The sequence below is a fragment of the Hibiscus syriacus genome, unplaced genomic scaffold (assembly GCF_006381635.1).
Source record: "Hibiscus syriacus cultivar Baekdansim isolate YM2019G1 unplaced genomic scaffold, ASM638163v2 tig00008916_pilon, whole genome shotgun sequence".
In the NCBI taxonomy this organism is placed as follows: domain Eukaryota; kingdom Viridiplantae; phylum Streptophyta; class Magnoliopsida; order Malvales; family Malvaceae; genus Hibiscus; species Hibiscus syriacus.
This window is the reverse complement of record NW_024062177.1, coordinates 1-18,148: the sequence shown is the minus strand read 5'-3', so window position 1 is coordinate 18,148 and position 18,148 is coordinate 1. Positions and strand designations below refer to the sequence as shown.

Here is an 18,148-nt window from a genome sequence, read left to right as displayed (position 1 = left end):
CTTTTCTTAAATTATTTATATTTTTTAAATTAAAAATAATTATATTAAAATATATTCAAATTCATAAATTTTAAAAATTATCGATCGAACTAAGATTGGATGAAAGAATGTTTTCTAACAAGCCTAAAAGAAAAGTACATATAAAAATCTGAAAGAAGGTACAAAAAGGTGACAACAGCAAGCAGTTGGTCTCTTTAAAAGACTTCCCTTTGCACTTTGAATTCACCACTTCCGTCAAAACACACAATCTATCCCTTCTTCTCCTATCTCCACATTCTCAGCTGTGCCATATATATATATATATATATAAAGAAACCAGGATCCATTACTAGTTTCATGGAGATGTCCTCATCAAAAACTTATGAAGCTATTGAAACCCAAGCTGGTTTCGCTTTGCTTCAAAGGAACACTGCCCCATCTCAACCTGGTGAAAGGCGAGGCCGAAGGAAGCAAGCTGACCCAGGGCGGTTTCTTGGCGTCAGGCGTCGGCCGTGGGGTCGATATGCAGCTGAAATCCGTGATCCAACGACGAAAGAAAGGCATTGGCTGGGCACGTTCGATACGGCTCAAGAAGCAGCACTTGCTTATGATAGAGCTGCACTTTCCATGAAAGGAACACAAGCAAGAACAAACTTCGTATACTCCAACAACTACAACACTGCAGCTGATTTGCTTCAAGGTGCCTTTTTACCAACTTCGTATCAATTTCAACCCACTGTGCAACCTAATAACAATGGTGCCGATGGCTCGGTTGATGAAAATAGTTTATTTTTAACTGATCAAAGTAGCAACTCCGGTTACTTGTCTTGCATTGTCCCTGATAACTGCTTGAAACCACCTTCGACACCAACCGGTTCTTGTTCTTCACACGTTTCAAACATCTGCAACACTTCCATGAACCATAACCCGATCGCAAACCAATCGTTTTCCGATACCTATGCTCAGGGTTATGACGAACTAACTCAAGGTTTTCTTTGGAGTGGTGGTGACATGCAGCAGCAGCAACCATCATGGGGGATCGACTCTAATGAACTCTTGGCTATAACCAACAACACTTCCCCATTGATGGTTGAAGATGCATGCATGGGAGGTTTTTTTAACAACAATGACGGTATTCCCAGCAACTACAACATGATGATCCCAGAAACCAGTTCAATGCCTACTTTTAGTGATGTAATCGACTTCGGATATTCACTGTTTTGAGTTATTTTTAAAGTTTCTGCTACTTATCATCTATCAGCAAGGAAGTATCAATGTCATTTTCAGTTTACACTATGATTTAATGGTTGCAAATATCACCAGAGCTGTCAGATTATGATGCATTTTCTACTTTTTCAAACTCTTTTTTTATCATTATAAAGTTCAAAACTCAAACTCGGTGAGCGCAGAGTTTAAATGAAAGAATTAATTTTTAAGAGGGACCAAAAATGAAAATTTCCCATTTAATAATATGGACTAAAAATGTAATTAAACCTTTAAACATAGAGCAAAGCCTCTGCTAACCCCTAGCTTTGGGGTTGGGTGAGTTCCCATGGTGGAAAAAGTAATTCAGAGTATATATTCGTATATCATAATAAATCAAGCATTTCCATTGTCGCACCATAATCGTTAAAAGGGAAGAATGCCGAGGATCCAATCTTTTTCCGTTTCAAAAAAGATCGGATCAAGAACAAGCGCAGGACCGACTCCAAAAGAATCGGAAGTAAAGAAAATGGGTGTTGATCCATTGAAAGTACATTCGATGATGTTCCTATCATTATATCAATAAAAGGTAAACTAAAATGGGAAAGAAGATTCAGTGTTTTTAAGAAATGGGGTTGGTCTGATGAAGAGATGGTTATGCCGAAGGTAATGGAGCTTTGAGAGGCCAATATTAATGCTACATTGGGTTTTTACCTCAACAAGATGGGCTGCAAATGCCAGTATTTTGCTGTTTTACCGGTGTAGAAGGTTAGGCAACCTCTCACCATGGTTCCATTGAGGGGTGTAGCTCTAATGAACATCAGTAGTGCTACTAGTTGTGTTGGCAATCGCCTTATGCATTATCTCTTATTTTGGTGATGTTATCGGGACCTTTGGGGTGATCTAACCCGTTGTGAGAAGGTCAAGGGTATAAATATCTGCCACAAATAAGCAAGAACGATCCAGGAGCGAGGCAAGCGGTTGCGCCTTCTCCTAGGATTTAGTGGCTTTAGGACCAGTTGTCATCATACATTCTCTAAGTGCTGTTTGACACAATCGAGCAGTAGAATGATTCAATGTCCAGAACTTATGATATCAAACACGATCCTAGAGACTGTCATGTTCCTAAAGAAGAGCCATGAATTCAATATCGATTGTGCAATCGAGTTTGATGATACAAATGTTCCAATCATCTTCAATTTGTAAAGCTGCAACAAACATAATGTTTGAGCTCATTAGATTGGCTACATAAACATTAGCAGCAAAGTAAAGAATTCTTTACGGTTTCAAATGACAGAAATTAATGGAATTTTGGTTTCAGAAACCTGTCTTTACATAGCTAATATTAGCTCAGCGAACCCTAAATACACTCCTAGCAAAGATCATACATAATAGCACATCAAATTATTATAGCAATGAGTCAACTTCAACCTTTTCTAATGGCAGAAAAAGATGAGAGAAAAAAAGCTAAAACATTGTATTAACAACATTCTTAACCAAAATGTCAAGCAAATTTTAGCTTAAATGAATCCAACTTACTTAGAGGAACAAGAGGACGATTAGAACCTTTTAATGTCAATATCCTATAAATGCTGCAGCTTGTAACCATCTATTCTCCAGTTTTTCGAAAGCTCTAACTTTTCATGATATAGCTTTAACAACTGAGATGCTTCCTCTTTATGACGGTTGACAAAGTTCTCAATGAACACATGTTCCGAACTCTCCAACAACGCCTGCAAGTTAATATGCTTGATAACACCTTTGGACAACAAGTCGAGAGCAAACAGACCTCTCGGGACAATCTTTTTCTCCATGCTCATCATCAGCACTCGGGGACGTTTTGCAAAAACACTAGACGAAAAACCCATTTTGTTAACAAGGAAATCCATTGTCACCATGAATTTATCCTCAGACACCCTCACGAAAGTGGGATACCTACGAAAAGCATCGAAAAACTCCTCCTCGGACCAACCAAGCTTCTTGAAAAATTCAATCTTCCTCTTCCATGTCGGTTTACTCATCGAACTCATTGCATAGAGTGCTATTATAAACACTGGCTTAGAAGGAGTAAACCCCATATCCTTTACTTCTTCCACCATATCCTTAAACTTATTTGGACTTCTAACAAAAGTGGAAGGCAGCGAACTAAGCGTTGAAACAATATGACATTCAGCAACTCCATTATCCAACAAAGTATTGATATTGGATAACAAAATATCATTAGGATCATACCCCATAAGCCGTGGATATCGTTTCACGGCATGGAAAATCCTCTCATCGGACTTAAGCATGCTACTAAGGAAATTATAAGATGGGAGTATTTGATTCTCTAAGCTCGAGGACAGCAAAGCTGGGTTACCAGACAAGACATGGGCAAGGTCAGGAAGTGAAACACCTTTAGAGATGAAGAATTCAAGTTTAGGCAAAATGGTTCTTTTAGCATCCGAGGTAAGCACTTTTGGGCGTCTCTTGATGAGGCGAATGATTTGGGGTTTTGAGAAGCCATGGTTCTTGAAAACGGCGATTACAGAGTCGGGTTTTTCTGGGGTTTCGAAATTAACAGATTTGGAAGCTCTTAGAGCAGATTCTGAGGACAACCCACATTTGTTTTTGAGGTATGAAACTGTAAATGTATGCTCGTTTGAAGAACTAGATATGTATCTGAGAATTAGAGGATGCGATAATCCTAAAAGTTTGGGACTTTGAGTGGTCCTCCCATGAAGAATTCTTTTGCAGAGAAAGTAAAACATGGGAAGGTATAATTGAGATAACAAAAAGGCGTGAGATTTACCTGTTTTTTCTCTTTTTTTGGAGGAAAAATGATTTGATTTCTTCTATAAAATTTGAATGGGGGCAGCTCCAGGGTTTAGAGGAAGAAAACCCCAGCAGAAACTTCTCAATTTTCGTAGAAGGATGATGGAGGCAGGTTATAGGTTGGAGGAGCCATTTCTTCTAATTTTGATGGTTTAATTACTTTTTAAGTTGCTATAATTGTTTTAAAATCATTGATATTAAGGTTTTATTCTTTTTAAAATTTTATAGTTTAATTATTTTTAAGATTTTGTCAATTTTAAAATTAATGAAATAGTCTGGCCCTCATTTTTTTTCAATTTATTTTAAAACCCTTCCAATTTTTAAATTGAAAAATTAAACCCTAACGCCCTTAATTTTTATGGTTTAATCACTGTCCGAGATCATATTCATTCCAAAATTAAATAACTTATCTCTTCAAAATTCAATTCTAACTCTGTCCTTGAGAATGGTCAAGAATAAATCATTTAACTTTATATATTATTAATGTATTACCTTATGCTCATAAATAAATTCACAACCTGTTAGACGCTACATGAATGGTGAAGATCAATCATGTCATGGAATCTTTATAGCTTTGAAAGACAATAAAAAATAACACCACAGATAATGGCTGGCAAATGACATCTACATTGGTCAACATTGAGCAATGAGGGAATATCAACTAGTCTTTTAAATAGCATGCCTCTTTCTTGGGGCATAAAAATTCTAAAACACAGGCAACAAAGCAAGAGGCCAACGTCAATGGTTGAATGAGATTGGATCTTTGGAGCATTGAAGGGCAAAGAACGGTGCCTACAAGACATGGAAATCCGAAACTCGCTGTAGAAACCGATACTTTGATAGGTTCTAACCAAGTAAGAACCTGAAAATGCCGGTAAGCAAGATGATGCCTTCTACATGGTTACTTCACGCTTCCACGATAACGAGTCGTCTAACAGCATGGTTACTTCACGCTTCCACAATAACGAGTCGTCTAACAGCAGAAACCATTTTTCACAGTTATAGTAAATGATCTATCCGAACTATCGAATGCTACATTAAAGATCCTAAGTAATAGCACATCAAATCATTAGAGCAATGAGTCAACTTCAAGCTTAACTAATGGCACCAAGAAGAAAAGAAGCTACAAAGATTGTATTAACAGCATTCTTAGCCGCAATATCGAGCACGTTTTAGCTTTAAAAGAATCCGACTCAAAGGAACAAGAGTAGCTTTGAACCTTTTATTGTCAATAGCCTATAAATGCTGCAGCTTGCAACCATCCACTCTCCAGTTCTTTGAAAGATCCAACTTTTCATGATATAAATTTAACAGCTGAGATGCTTCCGATTTATGGCAGTTGATAAAGTTCTCAATAAACACATGATCCGAAGGCCCAAACAATGAACTCAAGTAAATACGCTTGATAACTCCTTTGGACAACAGATCTAGAGCAAACAGACCCCTAGGAACAGTCTTTTTCTCCCAGCTCATCTGCAGAAATTAGGGAGGTTTCACGAAAACACTAGACGGAAAGCCCATTTTGTTCACAAGGAAATCGATCATCACCATATATCTGTACTCAGAAAACGAAATGAACGAAGGATACCTCCGAAAAGCTTCAAAAACCTCCTCCTCAGACCAACCAAACTTTTTAAAGAAATCAATCTTCCTCTTCCATGTCGGTTTGCTCGTTGAACTCATCGCATAGAGTGCTTCCATAAACAATGGCTTAGAAGGAGTAAATCCCATTTCCTTTGTTTCCTTTACCATATCCTTAAATTTACGTGGACTTCTAAAAAACGTTGTAGGCTGTGAACAAAATGTTGAAGCAATATTACATTCAGCAACTTCATTATCCCGCAAAGTATTGATATTGGATAAGAACATATCATATCGGCAGTAGCCGATGAGGCACCTCATCGTTTCAGGGCACGGATAATTTTCTCACTGGACTTAAGCACGGTACTAAGGAAATTATAAGATGGGCGTATATTATTTTCTAAGCTTGAGAACAAAAATGTTGGGTTATGAGACAAGATATGGGCAAGGTCGGGGTTTGAAACACCTTTAGAGATTAAGAACTCAAGCTTGGGCAAAATGGTTTTCTCAACATTTGATGTAAGCACTGCCGGGCGTCCCTTGATGAGGCGGGTGATTTGGGGCTTTGAGAAACCATGGTTCTTGAGAACGGCAAGGACAGAGTCAGGCTTTTCGGGGGATTCAAAATGAACATATCTGGTGGCCTTTAAAGCAGATTCTAAGGACAACCCACATTTGTTTTTGAGGTATGAAACTGTAAATGAATTCTCATTTGAAGACCTTGTAAGGTATCTGAGAATTAGAGACTGATAATCCTAAAAGTTTGCTACTTTGAGTGGCTGTAACAACGTTTCTCCCATGAAGAATGGTTTTGCAGAGGAAGTAAAGCATTGGGAAAGTATAATCGAGTTAAAAAGGCATTGGAGGGGGGAAAGGTAAAGATTTCTTCTTCGAAATTTGAATGGGGGCAGCATCTGGGTTCAAAGGAAGAAAACCTAAGCAGTAACATGGAAAAATCAATTCTTTTGGAGTCGATTGTTTGGTCAAATTGTGGTTTAGGTCCCTCTATTATTCTTAAATTTAAATTTTAAGCTTTATACTTTAATTTTATCTTTGGAGCATCAAAGCCCAAAGGGCAGGGAATGGTGCCCACTAGACATGGGAGTCCGAAAATCGGTGAAAGAAACCTTCCTTGGATAGGTTCTAACCAAGTAAGAGAATCTAAAAATGTCGGTAAGCGAGATGATGCCTTCTACAAGGTTACTTCCCTCCCGCTTCCTCAATAACGAGTCTTCTAATACCTAAGCCATTTATCACGAACTATCAAATGCTGCATCAAAGATCCTAATGGCAACTAGTAGACCCTTCACTATAATCATTACCTTCTTAAATCGACATGAAGTAAAAAGGTGATGGTTCCAAAAGCAAGCATAACAATGCATTTTCAGAAGCAAAGATAGGGCATAATCATCAGTAATAGCACATCAAATCATTAGAGCAATGAGTCAACTTCATGCTTAACTAATGGCAACAAGAAGAAAAGAGCTAAAAGATTGTATTAACAGCATTCTTAGCGGAAATGTCAAGCACGTTTAGCTTAAAAGAATCCGAATCAAAGGAACAGTAGTAATTTTGAACCTTTTGATGTCAATAGCCTATAAATGCTGCAGCTTGCAACCATCCACTCTCCAGTTCTTTGAAAGATCCAACTTTTCATGATATAACTTTAACAGCTGAGATGCTTCTGATTTATGGTGGCGGATAAAGTTCTCGATAAACACATGATCCGAAGGCCCAAACAATGAACTCAAGTAAATATGCTTGATAACTCCTTTGGACAACAGATCTAGAGCAAACAGACCCCTAGGAACAATCTTTTTCTCTATGCTCATCGACAAAAGTTGGGGACGTTTTGCAATAACACTAGACGAAAAGCCCATTTCATTCATGAGGAAATCCATTGTCACCACAAGTTTATCCTCAGACACCCTCATGAACGAGGGATACCTACGACAAGCTTCGAGAACCTCCTCCTCGGACCAACCAAGCTTCTTAAAAACTTCAATCTTCCTCTTCCATGTCAGTTTACTCATTGAACTCAATGCCGAGAGTGCTACCACAAACATTGGCTTAGAAGGATTTAATCCAATATCCTTTGCTTCTTCTACCATATCATTGAACTTTTTCGGACTTCTAACAAATGTTGTAGGCAGTAAACAAAGTGTTGAAACAATATTACACTCAGCAACTCCATTATCAAGCAAGGTATTGATATTGGATGACAAAACATCATAAGTACTGATACTGTAGTCCATGAGGCGCGGATAGTGTTTCACGGCACGGAAAATCTTCTCATCAGACTTGAGCACGTTACTAAGGAAATTATAAGATGGGATTATTCTATTTCTAAGCTTGTGGCAAAGAGAGCTGGGTTACTAGAGAAGATATAGGCAAGGTCAGGCATTGAAACACCTTTAGAGGTTAAAAACTCAAGTTTAGGCAAAACGGTTCCTTCAACATCTGAGGTAAGCAGTGCTGGGCGTTTGTTGATGAGGCGGGTGATTTGGGGTTTTGAGAAACCATGGTTCTTGAGAACCGCAATGACACAGTCAGGCTTTTCTGGGGTTTCCAAATGAACAGATTTGGAGGCTTCTAAAGCAGATTCTAAGGACAACCCACAGTTGTTTTTGAGGTATGAATCTGTAAATGAATTCTCATTTGAAGAACTTGTAAGGGATCTGAGAATTATAGAGACTTTGATAGTCCTAAAAGTTTGCGACTTTGAGTGGCTGTAACTACATTTCTCCCATGGAGAATTGTTTTGCAGAGGAAGTAAGACATGAGAGTGTAATTAAGTTAAAAAGACGAGATTTACCTTCTTCTTTTTTTGGGTCTGTTGGGGAGGGTTTGAAAAGAATTTGATTTCTTCTTGAAATGTTAATGGGCAGCTTCTGCCTTTAAAGGAAGAAAACCCCAGCAGTAGCCTTGAAAAAACTAGTCATTTTGGATAGTTGCGTGATAATCGCTATTTATTAGTAGGTCAAATTATGGTTTTGGCCCATCTACAATGCTTAAAATTTAAATCTATAATACCCCAAGTTTACAAAATTTGATCCTCGAATTTTACATCTATGAAAGCCACAAAGATGCGTTGGAAAAGGTACGGACTGTTTAATTTCATGTAATTTTGAGGGATAAAAAATTTGACTACTTTTCTCAACTTAGTCCCTAAATCTATTTCCCTCATTATTCCATGAAATTGACACAATCTCCACATCAACCAAAGGACTAAAAGTGGATCAAAAATCCAAATTCAGTGGCTAATGTGAAAAAAAATCATAGACTAAATTGAAAAGCTTTACCAAGTTTAAGGACTAAAAGTTACTTTAAACAGGTTGTCTCACATTGAAAATATTAGTTTCCATGTAATAAGAACAGTCTCTAGTAATTTTTCAATGGAGGGTTTGCAAAGCAAATATTCAAATTCACAACCTGTTAGATTTTATATAAACATGGTGAAGAATAATCATGTCATTGTGTGTTTATAGCTTTCAAAAACAATTAGAGGTCAGACAATGGCTGGAAATGGCATCTACATTGGGGGAGCAGGGATGATGCCTTCTAAATAGTAAGAAACCTTCTTTCAATAGGTTATCAACAATTTACTTGACTCTAACCGAGTAAGAACCTGAAAATGCCGGCCGGTAAGCGAGATGATGCCTTCTACACAGTTACTTCTGGCTTCCACGATATCGAGCCGTCTAACACCTGAAACCATTTTTCTCACTTACAAGAAATGATTAAAATCCCAAACTATCAGATGCTACATTGCTTATCCTAATGACAACCAGTAGAGCCCAACACTAAAATCATTTGGAGGCGAGGAACTCTTGAGCAATTGAGCAGTAGAATGATTCAGTTCCCATAATGTAGGATATCAGGCATGAAGGCTCTTGAGCCATGCGTAACCGGGTACTAGGGAGAGTGTCTGGAATCTGGCATTTATTGTGTAATTGAGTTTGAAGAAAAACATTCAAACATTTTCATTACCTTAACCATAGGAGGCAGGAGAGTAACAGAGCAGTTTCAGAATAGCAGCATATTATACCAACCGTAAATTCACTCAAAGCGAAGATATGGCATTATCATACATAACAGCACATCAAATTATTAGAGCACAGACTCAGCTTCAAGCTTTACTAATGGCAAAAAGAAGAAAAAAGCTAAAAGATTGTATTGAAAGCATTCTTAACCAAAAGTCACTGTCATTTAGCTTAAAAGAAAAGAATCTGAATCAAAGGAACAAGAATAAATTTGAACCTTTTAATGTCAATAAAAAACAATCAATAATCTATGAATGCAGCAGCTTGTGACCTTCAATTCTCCACTTCTTTGAAAGATCCAACTTTTCATGATATAACTTTAACAGCTGAGATGCTTCCGATTTATGGCGGTTGATAAAGTGTTCGATAAACACATGATCCGAAGGCCCCAACAATGCATGCAAGTTAATACGCTTGATAACACCTTTGGACAACAAATCTAGAGCAAACAGACCCCTCGGAGCAATCTTTTTCTCCATGCTCATCAACAGTAGTCGGGGACGCTTTGCAATAACACTAGGCGAAAGACCCATTTTGTTCACGAGGAAATCCATTGTCATCACGATTTTATCTTCAGACACTCTCACGAATGTGGGATACCTACGAAAAGCTTCGATAATCTCTACCTCGGACCAACCAAGCTTCTTAAGAAGTTCAATCTTCCTCTTCCATGTCAATTTACTCATAGAACTCATTGCATAGAGTGCTACCATAAACATTGGCTTAGAAGGATTAAATCCCATACCCTTTGCTTCCTCTACCATATCCTTGAACTTATTCGGACTTCTAACAAATGTTGAAGGCAGTGAACAAAGTGCTGAAGCAATATTACACTCAGCAACTCCATTATCCAGTAATGTATTGATATTGGATGACAAAATATCATAAGGATTGTATCCCATAAGGCGCGGATAGCGTTTCATAGCACGGAAAATCTTCTCTTCAGGCTTAAGCACAGTACTAAGGAAATCATAAGACGGGATTATCTGATTTTCTAAGCTTAAGGTAAAGAGACTTGGGTTACTAGAGCAGATAGAGGCAAGGTCAGGCATTGAAACACCTTTAGAAATTAAAAACTCAAGTTTGGGCAAAAATGATTCTTTTAGCATCTGAGGTAAGCAGCTGTGGGCGTTTGTTGATGAGGCGGATGATTTGGGGTTTTGAGAAACCATGGTTCTTGAGCACCTCAATGACACAGTCAGGCTTCTCTGGGGATTCAAAATGAACAGATTTGGAGGCTTTTAAAGCAGATTCTAAGGACAACCCACATTTGTTTTTTGAGATATGAAACTGTAAATGAATTCTCCTTTAAAGAACTTGTAAGGTATCTGAGAATTAGAGACTGTGATAGTCCTAAAAGTTTGTGACTTTGAGTGGCTGTAACTACGTTTTTCCCATGGAGAACTGTTTTGCAGAGAAAGTAAATCATTGGGAAAGTGTAATTAACTTAAAAAGGCAAAGGATTTACCTTGTTTTAAGAGGGGGCAAAGATGGATTTGAGAATGGGGGCGAATTCTGAGTTCGAAGGAAGAAACCCCAGCAGCAACCTTGGAAAATCAATTATTTTGTTGTCCACCGTTCGGTGATGTAATAATTAATCCTTGTTTATTACTTGGTCAAATTCTGGTTTTAGTCCCTCTGCTATGCTTAAATTGGAAATATGACATCTATAGACATCTGCTCTGGACATTGGACAAGGTAGGTACTGTTAATTTTTCACGTAGTTTTAACAGATAGAACAACTTTTAGTCCATAAACTTGACTAGTTGTCTCAACTTTGTCCCTAATTTTTCTACATTTGTGACAAAACCATGCAAAGAACTAAAAGTGACTGACTACAAATCACTTTAAATAAGATGCCTCGCATTGAGAAGTTAAATTCCATGTGTTAAGAACCTATTATATTTTCAATGGAGGGTTTCCTTTGAAATATTCAATTTCACAACCAGTTTGATCTTATAAGCACGGTGAAGAATAATCATGTCACGGTGTGTTTATATCTTTGGAAGACAATTGGAGGTCTGACAAAGGCAATGGCATCTACATCGGTCACATAATTTTTGTATTTTAATACCGAGAATTAACAGATCTTCTAAACTACAAGCCTCTTTCTTGGGGCCTAAAATTCTAAAACACAGGCAAGAAAGAATGAGGCCAAAATCAATGGTTGAATGAGATAAGATCTTCTGGAGCATTGGTGGGGGGCAGGGATTTGCGCCCACAAGACATGGGAGTCCGAAACTGAAAGAAAAATTCCCTCATAGGTTATAGGCACCGTATTTGACTCTAATCTAGTAAGAACCTGAAAATGTCGGTAAGCGAGATGATGCCTTCTACACGGTTACTTCCAGCTTCCACAATAACAAGCCGTCTAACACCTGAAATCATTTTTCACTATTTAGTAAATGATGTATCCTTCACAATGATCATTAGCCTTCTTAAAAGTAAAAGAAACACCAATCTTAATGGAAATTTCAAAACGAAAGAAAGAGAGCCAGTCACCAGGGTTGGACAATTGTGCCATCACTTTAAGCAATGTATCGGTGCGCAAACACATTTGACATCTTTGAGTTCTCTCATAAGGAGGGTTGGAATCTTGTCCCCATTGCAATGCCTAAAATAAAAACCGACAAAAGAGTAAACGGGAGATTAGGAAACAAGTTCTCTGTAGCATAAGGTTTTCAACCGATGTATCAGCTTTTTTTTATCAGCTGAATCCAAGTAGATGCAACAGCCATTGGTCAGAACATCGAAAATGTTATTGATTTAAACTTTCATAAGAAGATGAAAGGAGTTGGTGCAATCAGAGAAACATTTAATGTCAGTTCGTCTATTCGTTACGTTTACAATTTGCAACTGAGATTCTTCGATCAAAATTTCACCAATCATGCGACCTTTGGACCTCCAAAGCAACATCACATGTTGCTTGTGCCACAGGGTCAGGACTGACCGTGACACTTGCAGAATACTAGTCATTATGAGAAATTACACTGCAGAACCTTGTTTGGGAGTACCCAGAAAAATTACAGAAAAGAATATTTGAAATCCACCTACAAGAATTATCGGATCCCAAACTACCTCAACAATCGAACCTTGCATTGATAGTTAAATGCATAAACCAGAGAAAATGAAGAACAAAAGCCACAGCAGTAACCTGATGAACAGTCATTTCATTTACATTATTTGCCAAAGCTGTAATATCGCTGAAAAAAAGCCAATGAAATAATGAATAATTATCATCCTCAACCAAAACTGAGTAAGTTTTGCACGCTTGAAAGATATCAATCAAGAACGAAACCTTACCTCCGACAATATATGTCCACTAAAGAATCATTATCATCAACTATAGGTATTGAACTTACTTTAGCTGTGAAAACAAAGAGCAAAACTTTATATCATACCAACATATACATGAATACCCTAATCAATTTGAGGTGGCCTCTCGAGATCTTAAAGCTAAGCTAGTTCTTCCATCTTCAAGAAACCATAAAAAATCCCTTTTTTCTCTCCTGGTGATTTATATTATCTCATTCCTTCCGTAAACCGTTTGACAGAACGGGAAACACACCTTCAACTAGCATATTTAATGCGGAACTAAGAGAGGCAGTAAGTCTCAGCATTCCAAATGGCCGACTGCTGGTTTCTCCATTTCTAGGAACCCATGTACCCAGAGGGATTGCATAGATCGGTAATTGTAGTATGGGCAAAGGGTTGGGACAATGTTTAAAATACTTGCATATACCTAGAAATCGAACTCCATTGATTAAGGAGCCATGCATGTTGAACAGATATTGTTAATTGACAACAAACTGTTAAGAGGCTTACATTTTAATATTCCGGCAAGAGAAGCAAGAAGTAATAACTGGGGATGCGAACTATCTTCCGATGATGAATGGATAACAGGAACTATAGCTACTCCATTTTGCAAAATTTTCAAAGCTACGTCCTTCAAATTATCACATGGGCTAACCTGCATAATCAACAAGGGTCTAAAACATAACTCACATATGCAGGTACCAAAAATGCAGCCTTTCTCAAATGATACATGACAAGGATCTAAAGACATAGCCTTCTCAAAAAGACAAAGCAAAAAGGAGAATGGAAAGGACTAAATAGGCATTTGGCAACTAGTGTTGGGGAAGAAGAAATAAAATGAAAGAGCTTTTTATTTTTTTGAATCAATTGAAAACTATTTTACTCGAGTTTGGTTGCTTGAAAAGGAGAAGATTGCTAGTTAATGATCTAGACATTTTCTTTTCCCAACACTAAAATTCTTGCAGATACATGAAATCAGATCCCCGGATGGGTGTTGTGTACTTGTTTTCCCACTGAATTTGATTCTTGAAAATGCACGATAGCCAAATTTGAAATTGTGCCAAAGTAAGATTCTGGCAAGATAATATAGCAAAACTAACTAGTTGCCACCAAGTTATTGGGTCACACTAACCTAGATATTTTTGCAGATGTCTATGAAAATTAAAACATAAAAACACATATGGAGAAGCAGGTGCTTTGTACAAACAAACATAAAATGCACATGCATGTGAATGAAAATAATGTCTTTCTTAAGCTATTATCCAGAGCGACCACCATACTGAACACTAACATAGATAAGATCTTTCGGAATTGGTCTCACATGCCCATCAACTTGTCCTGTCATGTAAGCCTTTCCCTGCTTCCAGGCAGCGATACTTTGTGTTTCAAGCTCTTCCTCTGTCAAATTTGATTGATGCTTTAGAAGCTGCATAACAAAAAAAATGTATGCATTAAGAGAGATACACAGAAAAATAAGCTCCATCTATCAGATAAGTCTATTAGTTAAAAACTAGAAACTTTCTAGTTGTTGAAATTAGAATAAAAGGAAATCTCAGTACATTTTGGAAGACTTGTTACTATAAAAAAATGTGATTCTGCATTATGAACATATCTCTCTCAGAATCAATATAAAATCTGAAGCACTAATAACTCCAACAAACTTCTCCTTGCGGAAGTCCCAAAGAGGAGCCAAGGGGATGCCCTGAAAATGGCACGACTCAGAAGCATATTTATCCAAGCTCTTTATAAGCAACAAGCAACTATGTAGCATGTTATTAAGAAGCAACAAAAGAAAAGTACAGAAGTTTCCTCTTTTTCTCTTTCTTCGCTTTTCTATTGTGGCAGATTATGTGGCTATCACGAAACGTTATATGAAAATAATAGTTGCATAATGTCCAAAAACAGCTAAATCCTAATCTGAGTAAACTAGACAGATACCTGTGCAAACAGAATATGAAACTCTTGTTTTACAGGCAAAGCAACGTCCAAGGCAACTGTTAGGAAATAAACCGAGAACGAGTAATTTTCCTATAACCAGATTAGTGAGAATGTGAAATAAAAACAGAAAAATAATACCCGAAAAATTGATAACGGAGTTCAGCCAATTGTGATTACGTCTCCAGACTGCTGCAGATCTTTTACTAAGAGATAAAATTTACAGGTGTTTACAAAACACTTACTACAAAGAAAGCTCTCTAGTATTAGAAGGAAGAAATGATTTTGGGATGATTTTGAAGCTAAATGAGCTAGGGTATTTATAGTTGAAACTTAAGGGTTAATCTTATAAATACCCTAAAGTTCAATGACTCAATTTTATAATTATCCCTATTACAAAATAATAAAAAAATTAGCAGCCCCCCTTTGAAATTATTTAGCCGCCGGCTGCTTGAAGAATGGCTGCCAAAATTTGGCATTTTTAATTTAGCCGGCTGCCATCTTTTCAACAACCTCCCACTTGAAGACTGATTTTAATCTGTCTTCACACCTCGATCAATGCAGCAGCTTTTCTAGTCTTGTTACTCTAGCATGCCAGTTTTTCCGTGGTCACCGTCTTTGTCAACATGTCTGCCGGATTTTGAGCTCCACTAATCTTTTCAAGTTTCAAAATCCCATCTTCCAGAAGAGACCGGATAAAATGATATCGCAATTGTATGTGCTTCGTCCTGGAATGAAAAGACGGATTCTTTGCTAGATGGATAGCACTTTGACTATCGCAATACAAGACATTGTTTCCTTGTTTCTTGACTAACTCTTCCAAGAAACTTTGGAGCCATATCATCTCCTTGCTGACTTCTGTAACAACGACATATTCTGCTTCAGTTGTGGAGAGAGCAACTATCTTCTGTAGTTGAGAAACCCAACTCACTGCAGTTCCTCCTAGAGTATAGACATACCCTGTAGTGCTCCTTCTGATGTCGACATTTCCGGCTAAGTCAGCATCTACATAGCCTGTCAGTATCGTATCTCCACCTTTGAAACAAAGTGCTTTGTTTGTGGTACCCCGCATATATCTGAGGATCCATTTGACTGCTTCCCAGTGTATCTTGCCTGGATTATTCATGTACCTGCTAACAGCTCCCACTGCATGAGCAATATCTGGTCTGGTACAAACCATGGCATACATCAGACTTCCAATTGCTGAGGCATACGACACCTTCACCATGTGTGCACGTTCTTCCTCCGTCTTTGGTGATTGATCTTTGGAAAGTCTGAAATGAACACCTAAAGGTGTACTTACTGGTTTAACATCTTGCATGTTGAACCTAGAGAGTACTTTGTTGATGTACTCAGCCTGTGATAACATCAAAGTCCCCGACTTTATGTTTCTCTTGATCTTCATCCCAAGAATCTGCTTTGCAGCGCCCAGATCCTTCATAGCAAACTACTTCGACAATTTTTGCTTCAAGTTTATGATCTCTTGCATGTTTGAGCCTGCAACGAGCATGTTATCATCGTACAACAATAAAATAATGAAGCTATTGTCGAACCTCTTGATGTAGCAACAATGATCTGCTTGGCATCTGGTAAAACCACTGCTACTCATGAAACTATCGAACTTCTTGTACCACTGTCTAGGAGCTTGTTTTAAACCATACAAGCTCTTCTTTAACCTGCATACCAGGTTTTTCTTGTCTGCCTCTATGAAGCCTTCTGGCTGCCTCATATAGATTTCTTCCTCCAAATCACCATGAAGGAAAGTTGTCTTTACATCTAACTGCTCAAGATGTAAATTTTATGTAGCTACAATTTTCAACACCAGTCTGATTGTAGAAAGCTTCACGACTGGAGAGAAAATTTCATTGTAGTCAATACCTTCTTTTTGCTGAAAACCTTTGACAACCAATCTTGCTTTGTAGCGTTTGCTCTCCCATCGTGCTCTTCTTTGATCCTGTAAATCCACTTGTTATGAAGCGCTCTCTTGCTTGGTGGTAATTCAGCTAATTCCCACGCCTGATTTGACATAAGCGAGTCCATCTCATCTTTCATGGAAGACTCCCACTTGACTGAATCCTCCACCTGCATTGCTTCATCGTAGCACTCTGGTTCACCATTGTCAGTCAGCAACAAGTAGTGCAAAGAAGGAAAATACCGTTGGATTGATTTAGGAATTCTGGAGGAGCGTCTTAGTTCCGGTATGCATGGTTCTTCTTGAACTGCTTCAGGACTGATCTGAGTATCATTTCCAGAAATCTCATCGAACTCAGCAAATTCCTTTGTTTCAGCTTTGGTATTTGAGCTCCTTGATTTCTACAGTTGACCTGTCTTTGTACATCACATTCTCATTGAAAATGGCATCTCTGCTTCTGATGATCTTCTGATTTTCATAGTCCCAAAACCGGTAACCGAACTCATCACCGCCATAACCAATAAAGACATATTTGTTGGACTTGGCATCAAGTTTACTTCTTTCAGCAGAGTTTATGTGTACATAAGAAATACAACCAAACACTCTTAAGTGTGAAAGGTTTATTTCCTTCTTGCTCCAAGCTTCCTCTGGTATTCCGCCATCCAAGGGAACTGAGGGCCCACGGTTGATCAGGTAAGCTGCAGTGTTGATAACTTCAGCCCATAGCAATTTGGGCAATCCGGCATGTATCCTCATGCTTCTGGCACGTTCATTCATAGTTCTGTTCATGCGCTCTGCTACGCCATTCTGCTGCGGTGTTATGGGAACTGTTGTCTCCATCTTGATCCCATTGTTTGCGCATAAATCTCTGAATCTACTGTCTCTGTACTCTCCTTCATTGTCATACCTCAACCGCTTGACTTTCAAACCAGTCTCATTTTCCACCATGGCCTTCCATTTTCTGAAGGTATCGAAGACTTCTGATTTCTTCTTCAGAAAATAAACCCACACCTTCCTTGTAGAATCATCGATGAATGTGACATAATATAATGAGCCTGCAAGAGATGGAACTGGAGATGGTCCCCATACATCAGTATGAACCAACTCTAATTTTTCAGCCTTGGGTGTCTTACCAATCTTTGCAAAGTTGACTTTCTTTTGTTTTCCAAAGATGCAATCCTCGCATAGTCCGACATCTACATTCTTTAGATCCGGCAACTTCCCCTTTGACAAAAGTGTCTTCATCCCTTTCTCGCTCATATGGCCAAGCCTTTGGTGCCATAGGTTTGATTTTCCATCAGCATCTGCTACTATAATGATATTCTCTAAATTTGAGGTTATATAGAGAGTATCAGTTTCTTACCAC

General features: G+C 38.1%; 5 protein-coding genes across 5 annotated transcripts; 1 reads left to right on the top strand and 4 right to left on the bottom strand.

Annotated features, from left to right (window-relative positions):
• The first annotated feature begins 294 nt into the window (after window positions 1-294).
• LOC120202540 (ethylene-responsive transcription factor ERF086-like) lies at window positions 295-1,203 on the top strand. The gene has a single exon (XM_039202963.1). It carries the CDS (start codon window positions 337-339, stop codon window positions 1,201-1,203), a length of 867 nt encoding a protein of 288 aa, XP_039058894.1. The 5' UTR covers window positions 295-336.
• Window positions 1,204-2,722: 1,519 nt separating this feature from the next.
• Window positions 2,723-3,974, bottom strand: LOC120202543 (transcription termination factor MTERF6, chloroplastic/mitochondrial-like). Its single transcript, XM_039202965.1, has one exon. It carries the CDS (start codon window positions 3,930-3,932, stop codon window positions 2,766-2,768), a length of 1,167 nt encoding a protein of 388 aa, XP_039058896.1. The 5' UTR covers window positions 3,933-3,974; the 3' UTR covers window positions 2,723-2,765.
• Window positions 3,975-5,478: 1,504 nt separating this feature from the next.
• Window positions 5,479-6,959, bottom strand: LOC120202539. Its single transcript, XM_039202962.1, has 4 exons — window positions 6,900-6,959; window positions 6,705-6,818; window positions 5,912-6,332; window positions 5,479-5,825 (listed from the first exon to the last, which is right to left on the bottom strand). Exons 1-4 carry the CDS (start codon window positions 6,957-6,959, stop codon window positions 5,479-5,481), a joined length of 942 nt encoding a protein of 313 aa, XP_039058893.1.
• An 83-nt stretch (window positions 6,960-7,042) lies between these two features.
• On the bottom strand, window positions 7,043-11,152 carry LOC120202544. The gene is made up of 2 exons (XM_039202966.1): window positions 9,938-11,152; window positions 7,043-7,241 (listed from the first exon to the last, which is right to left on the bottom strand). Exons 1-2 carry the CDS (start codon window positions 10,790-10,792, stop codon window positions 7,173-7,175), a joined length of 924 nt encoding a protein of 307 aa, XP_039058897.1. The 5' UTR covers window positions 10,793-11,152; the 3' UTR covers window positions 7,043-7,172.
• On the bottom strand, window positions 9,145-14,377 carry LOC120202545 (sucrose nonfermenting 4-like protein). Its single transcript, XM_039202968.1, has 7 exons — window positions 14,227-14,377; window positions 13,189-13,590; window positions 12,924-12,987; window positions 12,775-12,823; window positions 12,123-12,234; window positions 11,923-11,998; window positions 9,145-9,205 (listed from the first exon to the last, which is right to left on the bottom strand). Exons 2-7 carry the CDS (start codon window positions 13,397-13,399, stop codon window positions 9,190-9,192), a joined length of 528 nt encoding a protein of 175 aa, XP_039058899.1. The 5' UTR covers window positions 13,400-13,590; window positions 14,227-14,377; the 3' UTR covers window positions 9,145-9,189.
• Between the last annotated feature and the right edge of the window lie 3,771 nt (window positions 14,378-18,148).

What these genes read in the sequence shown, in the direction of transcription:
- LOC120202540 (XM_039202963.1), top strand. Translation starts at nt 337, where the DNA reads ATGGAGATGTCCTCATCAAAAACTTATGAAGCTATTGAAACCCAAGCT.
- LOC120202543 (XM_039202965.1), bottom strand. Translation starts at nt 3,932, where the DNA reads ATGTTTTACTTTCTCTGCAAAAGAATTCTTCATGGGAGGACCACTCAA.
- LOC120202539 (XM_039202962.1), bottom strand. Translation starts at nt 6,959, where the DNA reads ATGCATTGTTATGCTTGCTTTTGGAACCATCACCTTTTTACTTCATGT. An exon ending in TTAGAACCTATCCAAGGAAG is followed by an intron (nt 6,333 to 6,704) that starts GTTTCTTTCACC and finishes GCAAACTTTTAG; the next exon opens with GATTATCAGTCTCTAATTCT. An exon ending in GTCCAGTGAGAAAATTATCC is followed by an intron (nt 5,826 to 5,911) that starts GTGCCCTGAAAC and finishes GGGATAATGAAG; the next exon opens with TTGCTGAATGTAATATTGCT.
- LOC120202544 (XM_039202966.1), bottom strand. Translation starts at nt 10,792, where the DNA reads ATGGTTTCTCAAAACCCCAAATCATCCGCCTCATCAACAAACGCCCAC. An exon ending in AAGCATCTCAGCTGTTAAAG is followed by an intron (nt 7,242 to 9,937) that starts TTATATCATGAA and finishes CAGCTGTTAAAG; the next exon opens with TTATATCATGAAAAGTTGGA.
- LOC120202545 (XM_039202968.1), bottom strand. Translation starts at nt 13,399, where the DNA reads ATGCATGGCTCCTTAATCAATGGAGTTCGATTTCTAGGTATATGCAAG. An exon ending in ATTAAATATGCTAGTTGAAG is followed by an intron (nt 12,988 to 13,188) that starts GTGTGTTTCCCG and finishes TTGTTTTCACAG; the next exon opens with CTAAAGTAAGTTCAATACCT. An exon ending in GGCACAATTGTCCAACCCTG is followed by an intron (nt 11,999 to 12,122) that starts GTGACTGGCTCT and finishes AAATGATTTCAG; the next exon opens with GTGTTAGACGGCTTGTTATT.